At 40.2% G+C, this 13172-nt stretch overlaps 1 protein-coding gene across 1 annotated transcript; it reads right to left on the minus strand.

The window, feature by feature from the left end:
• Positions 1-5098: 5098 nt before the first annotated feature.
• Positions 5099-12956, minus strand: fancb (FA complementation group B). The gene is made up of 8 exons (XM_005460027.4): positions 12015-12956; positions 11768-11914; positions 11413-11502; positions 9525-9653; positions 8170-8342; positions 6917-7347; positions 6597-6837; positions 5099-5912 (listed from the first exon to the last, which is right to left on the minus strand). Exons 1-8 carry the CDS (start codon positions 12924-12926, stop codon positions 5477-5479), a joined length of 2559 nt encoding a protein of 852 aa, XP_005460084.1. The 5' UTR covers positions 12927-12956; the 3' UTR covers positions 5099-5476.
• Between the last annotated feature and the right edge of the window lie 216 nt (positions 12957-13172).

The following is a 13172-nucleotide window of genomic DNA, read 5'->3' on the forward strand; positions in this document are numbered from 1 at the left end:
CCTGTCATTTATAAAGAAGTGACCAGTCCTCTGAATTGACATTTTCATCCATTTGTTGATGAGATTATAGTCTACATTGCTTTCTTCTACAATAATAAAAGATGGATGCCTTTAAAAACAAAACAAAACAAAAACCCGGCACAAACACATGAAAATACTTTTTTGTGCTCGGTTGCAGATCAAAGAAAATGAAAAACACTGCCACTTCTCTTTGCCAAGCTGATAACTCAGGGTGGTGACACATGGCATGGATCACTGGGTGGCCTAAGGTGACATAGATATGATCTGACAGTAGGTTTCCATTAATGCATGATAATGGACTTCACACTGTAGTACAGAGATTCCATCAGCTGGTGCGTGCCTACTAGCTGAAGGGAAAATATTGGCATGGCTCCAGAGGCATAAAACGGCAATTATATACCTAAATGTATTTATTGTTTACAAACAAATATGTCCGTTAGATGGTTTACACCTGTTGTTACAGCATTTGTGCTCAAACAAATGCAACCGCTACCCTAGTCCTATATGTACAGATGGATATACAGTCGTGAAGGTTTTGTGTATCAGGACAAAAAACATGAAAAAAAACCCCCCAACTATCTTGTATTTCCCAGGTTTAAAATGATTAAAACACCACCTCAGATGAACACTGTGATTATTTATTTTAAAAAACTGAGAGAAAATGGAGAAGCACTGGGGTTCAGTGGGTTATAGAACCCTTTTCAGCAGCAACTCAAAGTATTAATTTGGGGAAATTTTGGTTTACTCTACAAAATTGCTTCAATTCATTGAGGTTTGTGGCCACTAAATTATGCACTACTCTCCTAATGTGCTGCCACAGCATTTCAATAAGGCTGAGGTCTGGGCTTAGACTGAGCCATTGTGACACATTGATTCTTTTTCGTTTAGGCATTCTTTTGTTGGTTTGCCGACATGCTCAGGATTATTCTCCTGTTGTATGACCCAGCTTCAGCCAAGCTGTACCTGTCAGACAGATGGCCTCATTTTGACTCTGGAATACTTTGCTACACAGAGGAATTCATACTGGACACACTGATCCAGATCCTGTGGCTGCAAACCAGCCGAAATTATCACTTTTCCACCACTGTGCTTTACAGCTGGTACGAGGTGTTTCTGCTGATATGCTGTGTTTGGTTTTCACCAAACTTGGCACTGTGCATTATTGTCTGAGATGTAGCTCTTGTGTTTGTTGCAATCTCTCTCAGCATTGTATGATCTGACCTTGCAGTTTGCTGGGATGTTCACTCCTGCGATGATTGGCAACTTTCCACTTTCGCACAATAGAATAACAGACTTTAAATTGTTTAGAAAATGCCTTATAAGCCTCCTCTGATTGATGGGCAGCAACAATTCTTTCTCTAGGTTCATTGCTCATGTTCCTCTTCATTGGCATTGGTATCTTTCCTCCTTGTTAACACACATCTCAATGCTCCAGACCAGCAAACTGCCAAAACATCTGCTTTTATAGATGCTCCCACTTACTGATGATCAGTCAAGTGCATTTGATTAGCAACACCTGGCTGCTACTTACCCTCTTTAATCCTATGGGAACAGTAAGTATGTACTTAATTTTTCACACACAATTTCTGGATTTTGGTTTAAATTTTATTAAATAAAAAAGGACACAGTATAATATGACATGTTGTTATTTATCTGATGTTGTGTTTTCTTGATTTTTAAAAAATTATGCTCTGTTCTATAAAACCTTACAACTAAAAATGTGTGCACACTCTTTTTCACAAGAGTATACTAATATTTTAGGTGCCTAATAATGTTAGTCATTGCCATTCTGTTGATAGCTCTACATCCATTCAACCCTGTTTTTTATTTAGTGCGGCCTACATGGGCTGTGGTGGTTTGATTGAGATGGTCACATGAATCATCCAACTGCTTTTTAGTGCTTAAAACATAGGGATTATAAACTAATCAGCGATACTAATCCGCACTTGGAAACACCATCCATTACACTGCCAGAGCTCTACACCACTGCCCAGTGTTACTGCTGTTTGAATATGCAAGGATGAAACAGCCCTCGTGCGATCAAGTTCAGTAGAACGATTTACGAAAGGAAAATTATTTGCAGCTTATAATTTATAAGAGGAAACAACTTTCCATCATCCGCAAGGTTTACTGGGGCTGGTTTGTGAGGTCTGAGAGAGGCAAGAAATGAAGGTTGCCATAGTAACTGCACTGGTGTTGATAGGGCCACTTAGAGGAAAGCAGGAAATTAATGAACTTAAGAACACTTGTGCCTGGTTTCACCAATGGTGCCTCTTAAGCCTGGATATAAATACTGCATTAAATCAAAAACACAATTTCTACTATATTCTGGTAAGGCGGAATAGTCTAAGGGATTCTTCAGAGGATTGTGCTTACATGATGCTCAGATTACACTTAAACTACAAACAGGGACGGTTTTTGTGAAGACTTTGTTACATATGTGGTGCCCACTATTTTAAATGCGAAATTGGATCAATGGGAGATGTGACAAACTGCTATTGATCTGTAGCCTTTTCTCTCCGGTGTGTATGAACTCACACTGCAAACTGTTTCTAAAAAAAATGACATGACATCAACTATATTCCTTTCAACTGCTTATCTTAGGGAAACATAGTATTGAACAAAAAGCTAACAACAAGTGGCCAAATGATGTTCCTATGATGTAAATTCAGTATTATTCCAATCTTTAGCATCATTTAATGTTTTTAAGCAGAAAGAGATATAAGAAAGAGAACAAAAGGAAAATCTACAGCATTGTGACTATGTTTATTTGATCAGTTTTATTACTGTAATCTGGCCATGATAGTCACCCCTGACAGACCATTCTGAAGCATGAAAAACCGTATAAAGACTGTAATATTAGGCCTAAGGGCTTAACAACAATGGGCCTGCTGTGTCAGCAATTTGTATGCAAAAGGTGCAACCTCAACAAATACTGTTAACTGCAACTGGTTTTAGAAATCTCTAATTATGTACATTATATGTGGTGAGATGTTCCAAAAAAGACTGTTTCTAGGTTAAATATTTTAAATATGGAAACAATAAATGCAAATGTTGCTTACTCAGGAGGATTCTCCCTCTTTGAAATTGAGTGTGATCTCACATGGGAGCTCACTGGATACAGAATGATATAGCCTGTGTGTGTGTATTGTGTGTGCACGATGCATTATGTTGTAGATAATCAATTCCCTTCCATACTGTTTGGCTGATCAAGTGAGTTCCAGAATCTACCAGAGAAAAAGCCCTGTGACCCCGGATCAATAAGTCGACTGGAAACAAAATCAGTGCCTTCGTCTCAGAGCACCAGTACAAGCATGGTTAAAAGCATCATTCATCATGGGGATCACGTCAGCTGTAATTCAGATGTAAACAAATGGGATATCCTTATTTGCTATATATAGTTGTGGCAGATATAAACTCACCTGAGCTTAATAATGCTTTCCAGTGCAACTGTATCTTTATATTATTGCTTATTATTGTCCACAAAAATACTTTCAAAATTAAGATTTAAAAAAAATGTGCTGACTTTCAGCACAGAGTGTAAAACATTTAAATAGGATTACAAAGATTAGATATGGAATCAAGCATGAAAATTATTCTAATTAGATAGCAAAATTATGGCATTTCAATTCCAAGTAACGTTCAAAAAAAAGAAAGAAAGAAAAAGCAGAATTTTCTTAATTTATTTTGGTAGAAATTGGCTTCCACGCTAAAATCGCTGTAGGTGGGAGGCGTCGGCACAGGTGTCAGATAATGTAGGAATCTGTTCATTATCAGTTTGTCTGCAAATCGCCTCAAGATGGGTCGCATACATTTTGTTTTCCTCTTGCCTGATAAGTTTGATAACGGCAGAAAATTTTCTGATTAATGTGAGGAGGAGGAGGAGGCCAGAAACCCTGCAGAGGTCCTGTACCACTCACAGTAAATGGAATTTAACAGGAAATAATGGGACGACAAACCATGTTTTTTATTTGTGTGGCAGCACTCAGGGCTCTAAGGGAATACCAATACAATTGAATTTTCCTTTCCACATGTGGATCCGTTTCCCTCCAGCCATTTACTGGTGTTATTTACTGTAGAGGATTCAAAGTTTTTCTTCGGGGCTAGAAGTGACAGAGGTGTTTATATCACAGACCAAAGGGGATGGGCTTTCTTCTGTATGTGAGAGACTACGTGCTGGTGTGTATGATCAGCCTGCATAGCAGCTGAAGTTGAAGGATTATTTTGTATCATAAAATAACAAAATAAAGGATTTCCTGCGTCTGTAACATTTCATTAGCTCACAGCAGTCTTACCATCAAATGGTAGGACATAAGGAATTACTCATAATCTGAATCTTTTAAATGTGATACATTATGCTTGTCCTTATTTTCTGTATACTGTGCTTACAGTGGTTAAACCTTTTTAAAAAGCTAAACGCTCAGACTCTTTTTTTTTCTCTCTCTCCCTGTATGATGTTAAAGACAGAGGGAAGTTCTTAATATTATAATTTAAGGCACAAGCTCACATAATGGCTTGAAGGGGAGAGTTGCCTTATAAAGAAATGTCCAGTATAAGACAAACAAGCATTATTGTGAACTGCGAATCCTGCCAATCTCGTCTGGTTACGAAAATGTTCCCAATAGGTCCACTTTAAGTAATTATGTTCCCATTCTGTGACAATGAATCCTGCGGTGGCATTTAACACAATGAAGCAGAGAAAATAAAGGTGTGGAAAAAAAGTACTACATACAGATGGAGTAGCTCCCAGAACAAACTAAATTAAATTCCACTGGGAGGAAATAACCTCTTGCCCTCCCTTTTAGCCAACGCTACTATTCAAGCTGTCACAAACCTTAAGTATTGAGCAAAGCAGAGGCCGTTTTAAGTACGATTTGATGTTTACTTGGATGAATGGCATCGTAACTACAGCACTGACAGGCCGTGCAGCATCGCAGCAGAAACATCTTCCAAGGACTTCTTTTTCTTTACATCCTTACGCATCAAAAATAACCGAACCATGAGGGGAAAGTACCACTAAAAGCTTTCAGTCAACTATGTGAGGAGAACCAGTGAGGAGAACCAGTGAGGAGAAGCATAAAGCGTCGCAAAACCATCATGTGGTGTCTTTATTCATAACACAAACAGTTTCTGACTCCTGGATGAAAGTGATCTCTGTCTAGCATGTGGCTGCAGGCAGCAACAGACATAAAAGGGCATTTTTGAACACATTAGTCTAAAAGGACATGAACAGAAGAATAAATTAAACAGAGGGCAGCATCATAAAGGTGTCATTTTAAGAATCCCACATGGTCCAATTGAAATGGGCTGAGGCTTTTATCAATAGACACTGGAAAAGTATAAATACAAAGAGGTTGTGCAGAGGGGCTAGGTTCTCATTTGTGGTGAAATGTATCTTTTTAGTCATTACACCAGACACAATAAAGAAATAAAGAGCAACTTAGAGGTGGGATTTTTAACCATGAAAACCACTGGAGCACATTAGTGGAGAAAACTGAATGTCTAAGAGTGCTGCCAAATCCCCATTAAGTTGGACTTTAGACATGCTTTGGATCAGCCTACGATACTGCCCCACATCCACCAGGGGGCTCAACTTCATATTGCTCCTCTCCAAGTCCTTCTGGCACATCTCTCTACACTTCTGGAGCCCCTCTACAGAACCTGCATCAGGGGTTTCTTTATTTCCAAAGCACTTCTCCTTTAGCCTCTCTTCATCTTCTTCGCAGAGTAGTAATGAGGCACACTCTCTGAGAGACACCAGCTCTTTTTCCAGCGCTAAGGCAAACATTTTAGATGCACCCTGACCTCCAGCGCTTTTGAGAGGCTGGATGGAACAAGACTCGGGGAGGTACGCCAACAGAGACTCCAAGAACTGGAACATCTGTAACTGGCTGCATGTGAACAAAAAAAAAAAGTGGCATTTTGCAAGTTATTACATAATTCATGTCACAATACATTTAAAGAAGTTAAGTTTGTTGAAATCTTTTTTTTGTCATTTGTCAGCTGATTCACAACCAGCTGCCAGTTCAGAGTTTATTTTGAGGATTTGTAAGTGCTCTGCTCTCCAGAGAATCTTAATCTCTTTGATATTCAGTGGTATATCATGCTGACATACATCTTAGTCAACTTCAAAGCTATTTCAGCTTTGAATCTGTTAATATAAATTGAGCAGTGGAGGCTTCTACTCGTAGAACTATGCTTTCTTTTTCTTTAAATAAAATTTAATACATCACGACAATCCCCAGTAGAAGTGGCTCAGTGCACTGAGCAGTGATATTACAGGTTGTAATATCTAGCTTTGGATAACTAGAAAAGAAAATATAAGGAATAGCAGAATAGAAAGACTAAATGTAATAGCATAGGACAGATCCTTGTGGGTAACAGAGATGTTTTTCGGTTAGATCCCCATGTAATTTCTTCTTGTTTGTTTTATTTGGTCCATGCGGTACCCTTAAATTCTAAGATTTACAAGAAATACTCCTTTCAATCTCCAAACTGATAATTCAATTATAACTATACATCTCAGAAGTCAGAAATACAGCCTTACTGGTATCAGCCATCAGAAATTTATTTACCTGGAATGGACATGCAGCTCTCCCTGGAAAGGGGTTATCTGATGCCAGTTCAGCAGCATGAGAGCAGATGGTCCTGAAGAATTTAATAGTAGATACTGAGGGCTCACTTCTATCTTCTTACAACCCACTCTTTTTTGAATCCAACCATTTATGTCACCTAAGCTATATTCAGGAGAGTCTATATGGAAGACCCAGTGATCCAGCACAGCTAAAAGACTCAGGAAGTCCTCTCTAACCTCATCTGGACAAAATAAGAAAAGAATTGTTAAAATCTACATGTCAGGAGTAAAATCACAAGTCGTACACTTTTGTGCTTTTACCTGTTATGAGTTGGGGGGTTTTAAGCAGCTCGGTGTGCAAATCGTTCTGAATGTCTAAAGCAACTTGGCCACAGTGCAACACAACTGGTCTTTGGTTGCTCATGAGGGAAAAAGCATCTGGTGTCTGGATGTAATGGAGCATGACATGGCACTTGACACGGCCAGAGTTCAACAGAGGTGTCAGCTTGGTCACCGCAGTCACAGCCACTCTGCATGCGTTGAGATCATTGGTGCTGTTGGCGTTGTGCTGCTTGCTTTTTTTGGCTGGGGGCTCTGGGAATGTGGAGGCAGAGAAGGAAGAGGAGGAGGATGATGATGGCGAGTAGCAGGGCGCAGGGAGCCAGAACATTTGGCTCTGGGTCTGGACAACTGCGGGCCTTGAGCACTGGCCCGTGTCTGTCAGGATGGATAAGCTCACATTGGTCACTGGTCTGGAACAAAAATAGCACATCACTAACAATCAGATATCACACAGATAGTGGCTATTCAGAGTGGAAATTGATATAACAGTAAAGACGATGTGTGCATGCGTGCGTGTGTGTGTGAATTGAATGTGCGACTGCTTGTGAATTGATTATTTCCAGGCAGTGAAATTACATCAGCTGTACAAGTACACCAATCAAAACAGCAATGTGTGGGGCTTAAATGGCACCTGAGACAGTCATGAAAGTAGTTTTCCTTCACATGTTCTCAAATGAAAAATCGGTAACAGGTGGATGGAGGAATCTGATAGCTTTTTGTTCCCACATAAGGAGGTTGGAAAGATATTAAAAACTTGTTGCCATGGTGACCACCTAGTCACCCTGCATCTGCCTTGTAGTGAGGGGCAATCAAAGAGGCAAAAAAAAAGATCTCTATCCAGTTAGTGCTGATAGAAATTATGTTTCGAGTTTCTTACTGATTTAATCGTGCGCAAAGTAATGTGATTTATTCCACATTATTTCACAGCAAACAGCAACTGTTTAAGTTCAGATAAATCTAATCAGACAGCAATGATACCCTCTGACAGCTGGACTGTGGTTCTTATCACTTGATTAAAGCACTGAATGCCATGTTGTTTGTTATTGCCTCTGTCTTCACCCTACACTCATGGATCCACTCAACCACACGAACACAATATGAGTGACAAGGTATCAAGCAGATTGAAATTTCAGAGGTGTCACTACTAAATGTTTAGATAATGTGTGTTTCAAAACCTTGGACCTTTGTCCATAAAATAATTTTTAAAAATGTAACAAAGAAATCATGTTTACGCTGATCTGTCAGTAGTTAGTATCACTCCCACAACCATTCGGCCCTCAGTGGTGCGATGCCACAGCTTGTCAATTCGAGGTTTTGAAGACGCCGCTGGAATGTCGTGAATCTTGTCATCCAAGGCCTCATTCTTTGACTCATCATCAGAGTCCCACAGAGCAATAAGCCCTTCCTAGACAGAAAGTGCAAAGACTATAATCAGCAATGACAAGTGTGTGACAGCATTGACAGCAATAGCACTTTATGTCAGACGTTTCAATTTGAACAACAGGCATTTAGGCACAGACACAGTGGACTTTATGAATGTTATTGAAAAAGCAGACTTCAGATGCAATGATGCAGGTAAAAGAAAAAAAAAAGGATGTAAAGTATTTGAAAATTTTCTTTTAAAAAACATTTGTTTTGGGGAATACACTGCATTTGTTGTGGGTGTTTGTTCGATTTGAGAGGCCAACAGTTTGCTCACTTCAGCTTCCTGGAGCTCATATTAAAATGCAAGTCTCACATTTCACTGCTAAACAGGTAACATCCAGATAGAGACAAACGGAAAATGTATTATACTAGTTATACAGGCTCCTGTTCTTAAGTTAGCTAAAGCTGGGCATACACTGTCTGATTTTTGGCCCATTTTGAGACGATTTTTCAGTCATGAGACCGTTTTGGGGATCGGCCCGAGTTTCGCCTTAATCGTGTGTCGTGCATCGTGTAGTATACATGGGGTAACGAGAAGCGATTAACACCTCACGACCAGCTCCCGATCATCAATCGTATGGTCACAATAAAAACAAACCTGTTTGAAATCACGTCGCCCCTCGTGAGGGTATGCAGCGTGTGATCTGGACACAAGCGATGGAGGCCCAACTTGTAGAACTTTGGCAAGCTCATCCGAGCCTTTTCGATGTGGCCTCACAAAATTATCACAACCACAATAACCGTGAAAAGAGTTGGATGGACACTGCTGCTCAATTGCAGCTGCCTGGTCAATGTTTTTCATTAGCAATTTAGCAAAGTTGAGAGTGGTGGTGTGTGTGGGTCTGTGTGAGTGAAAGACAGAGAGGGAGAGCGAGAGACAGATTTTGTGTTATAAGCTTCATGTTATGGACGCACAGTGTGAGCACTTAGGTCGTGTCAGAGCATCGGGCCGTATAGTGTGAGACCATGCATCGTGACCTACGAACTTCTAACCCCTGCGATTCAATCGTACAGTTTGCGTAGGAGCTGAATAATGCGACTGAAAAAAATCGCACAGTGTATGCCCAGCTTAAGTTTAACAATTTACATATTGTTACATGGTTATGGATCAGCTCTCAACACACTTCAACAAAGCATGCATGATGTGTTGCTACTGTAGTACCTGCTCATGCTGTGTGAGAACAGGCTCTCTTTCTGAGACCACATCAGTAAGGGCTTTGACCGACTGCCGTAGAACGCTTTCCTTCACTGTCACTTCTCTCCGAAGCTCTTGAAGCACGGTCAATCCACTCTAAATTACAAATGATATCTGACTGACAGTGCACATTATAAATTTAACACACAGTGAGTAACTTAAATTAGGTTCACGAGGGGTCAACATCTCATACAAATACCATCATCAGGTCTTTAATTATGCAGCAAATGTGACTGCCAGTATGGATTAAATCAAATTAGCATCACAATAAACTGTGTGTAAAAAATATTTTTCTAATTTTGATATACAAAGGACGACAAATTAAAGGAAAACCCTGACCCCCTGACCCCTACAGTGACGAGATCTCGCTGCTCTGTTTTGCTATAAGGGTATTTTGCTGACACAGCTTGAGTCCAATAGTCCCTTTGGAGGGAAAGACTGCTGAAAATCAATACAATCAGTACAAAGTGGGAGTGGTCACCTCCAGGGTGACGAGACCTCCATCCACAGGGCCTGAGGGTTCACTGAACAGTTCATTAATAATGAAAAATGATCTGAATCATATGACATGGCTCTTGCAAACACAGTGGGATTAGCATGTGAAACAGCACCCTGAACCGCCATTATGAAACTCACCAATACATTTTTAAAGAATGGTGCCATATGCCTTCAATAAAGTTTCAGAGAATTGAAGAATCAATGCATTGATGCAATGCAGCTGTTCTGATGGCAGATGTAACCTAACCCCTTATTAGAGGCTTTATGTTGATTTTTTCCTTTAATTTGTCACTGCTACTTTGCTAGATAACAAATGCATATAGAAATACTTCCAGGTGTTACAAACCATTAGACAACATTGACTTATAACACAACACATCAGCAGTAACTCAGATGAAAAAAAATAAATAAAAAAAATAATGTTGTAACCATCATTCTCATATGGTTAAACTAAAACATAAAGTCTTCCATTTATCAATTTGCTCATTTTCTTAAACAGTTATCCAATTCAGAGTTATGTATTGCTATCCCAACTGTCACTGGGTGTGAAGATAGATAGATCAGCAGTCCATTACAGGGCTAACATGATAGAGACAGACAACCATTCTCACTAGCATTCACACAAACATCTAATTTAGAATCACCAATTAACCTACAATGCATGTCACTGGCTTTGAGAGGACCCATGCAGGCACAGTGAGAACATGCAGACTCTATATAGAAAGGCAGGAGCCAGCCACTGGTTTCAAAACCAGGACTTCCTTGCTGTGAAGCACCATTGTTAGTCACTGCACAACGGTGTGACACCTAAAGACAATCTATTACATACATACACCATATGGAAAAAAGTACTGGGCCATCTACACATTACACCTACTGGAGCTGCTCGGTCTTGGAAACCCATCCCACGAAGCTCTTGGTGCACAGAGGTGTAGAGCTCTGAAGTTTTTGAGTCAGCAAATTTTAGCAATAGGCAACCCCACTAAATGTTTCCATTTTGCAATATATTTTGCAATACAATTAGCTCTTATAGCTTATTGTAGAATATCTACCAGGGAAGAGATTTCACAAATTGACCTATTGCAAAGGTGGCATCCTATAACAGTACCCTGCTCACATTGTATGAGGTCTTTAGAACCACCCCTTCTTCACCCACATGTTTGTAAAGGGAGATTGCATGGCCGAGTTCTTGAATTCATACACCTGTGAAATCAGTGGGACTGAAAAAACCTGAATTCAAAAATTAAGAGGCCAATATGACCTAATACTTTGGACCATATAATGTATGACCATTAGCACAAAAAATATTACTGCAGTGCTTCTACACCTACTCTATTAGTGTGTTATAAAGACTCACCTGCAGTCTTGATTCCAAAGCTTTAAGTGTAAGGAGATAGTTCTCTGATGGAGGAGGGGATGTCTTTGGTGCTTCAGTGTCCTGGCCATGCTGAAACATGTATTTTCAATTAGACATACTTAAAAAAAAACAATCCTAAAACTCCTAAACTAAAAACTCCTGTAAACTAAAACATTAAGTCTTCCATTCATTCATTACATTTTTTTAACGCTTATCCAATTAAGAGTTGTGTATTGCTGGTGCCTATCCATCACAGATAGATCGGCTTGTCACATTTGCACCCCACGCCCCCGAAAAGGACATTTGTGAACAATAGGAAAAAGCACATTACTCATAAGAAGAAAAATATACTTACAGAAAATGAAATACCACAAAGGTCAGTGATGAGGAATTCTTCCAATGCTATAACTCGATCCTTAAAAACCAGCAGCATCTGGTCTGTTCCGCACCCCAGGAAGTCATCCACATGGATGGAGCTGACACTTGACCAGAAGGCGGCTATCTGGAGAAGATAGTTTAACAATGTAGACTGTATTAAAACTTTTAAACCACAATGAGGGGTAGACAAGAGACTTGGACTGTAAAAAGATCATGAAACCTACCTGAAAAGTTTCCTTCCATATGGTGCAAACATGCCCCTCACGAAAGGATACAGCAAACAGACAGCCATATTTTCCTGTGTTAACTAACTGAATATTTTCAGGTTGCTCAAAGGGTAACTGACAAACATCTTTTACTACTCCATTCTCAAAATAAACAAGTTGCCGATTAGATGTTGCTGCAACTACATCACATTTAAGCACACCATCCACTCTGTCAGCCGCAACCACCAAGATGCACTGTGTGATGCTAATGTATAGATGAGGTAAAATCACACTGCCATCAAACACTTGTCCATCTTCAACAAAATAGCCAAGGGTTTGGCTAGTGGACTCTTCTGGAAGCTTTTGCAGTCCGAGAACAAACACCTGTCCTTTATGGAGAGGGAGTTCACCTACAACACAGTGGGAGAAATGAATGGGAACCTGTCTCACTCCTTCTGCCTGCGGGGATGTATAAAGGACACCACCTTCATGCCTCCACAACACAGTTGGACCCTGGAGAATATACACATCCCCCTTCATTTGATAAGGGAGTTTAAACTCCACACAGGGCTCCAGTCGGTTTGAGGAGCTCAGTGTGAGAAGACTATACTGAAAACTGCTTCTTTTCTCACTCTTCTTTATCACTAAAACACATGGCGCGGTGGCTCTCTTCTGAGCGTCCGTGACGCTTTTACATTTCACAATATCCACATGAGCTAATCTTTTCCTGCTGATGACAGCCGCTCCGTCAGCTGCCTTCAGAAATGTGTTCCCTTCCCGTTCAAATGAAAGACTGCAGAATATTAACTCGCTTCCTTCGTTGTCATTTGTGCCCGGAGCCCGTTTGCAGTTAAATGAGATAGTCTTTCCACAGTGGGAGAGCCGATGGGGATTTCGATACAAATCTTCCGAGAGCACACTTTCCATCATGCAGCAGAGAAGGGTCCGTTTCCGCCTTGTTGAGACCTTTAGTCTACGTTAATGTAAACTTCGGAAATGTCACTTTCATTACGGTGGTGCTACAGGTTTAAATACACGCTCATTTTACTTGTGTCAACTTTTGTTTACACCGAGATCACACTCGAAGTAGCGCGCCAACGGTCTCTGAATGCTTCCTGTCAGACGAAATGCATTGTGGGTGAAAGTTGTAAGCAAAACAGCCATGTACCGACACGG

This window comes from Oreochromis niloticus, linkage group LG16 (genome assembly GCF_001858045.2).
Source record: "Oreochromis niloticus isolate F11D_XX linkage group LG16, O_niloticus_UMD_NMBU, whole genome shotgun sequence".
Lineage (NCBI taxonomy): Eukaryota > Metazoa > Chordata > Actinopteri > Cichliformes > Cichlidae > Oreochromis > Oreochromis niloticus.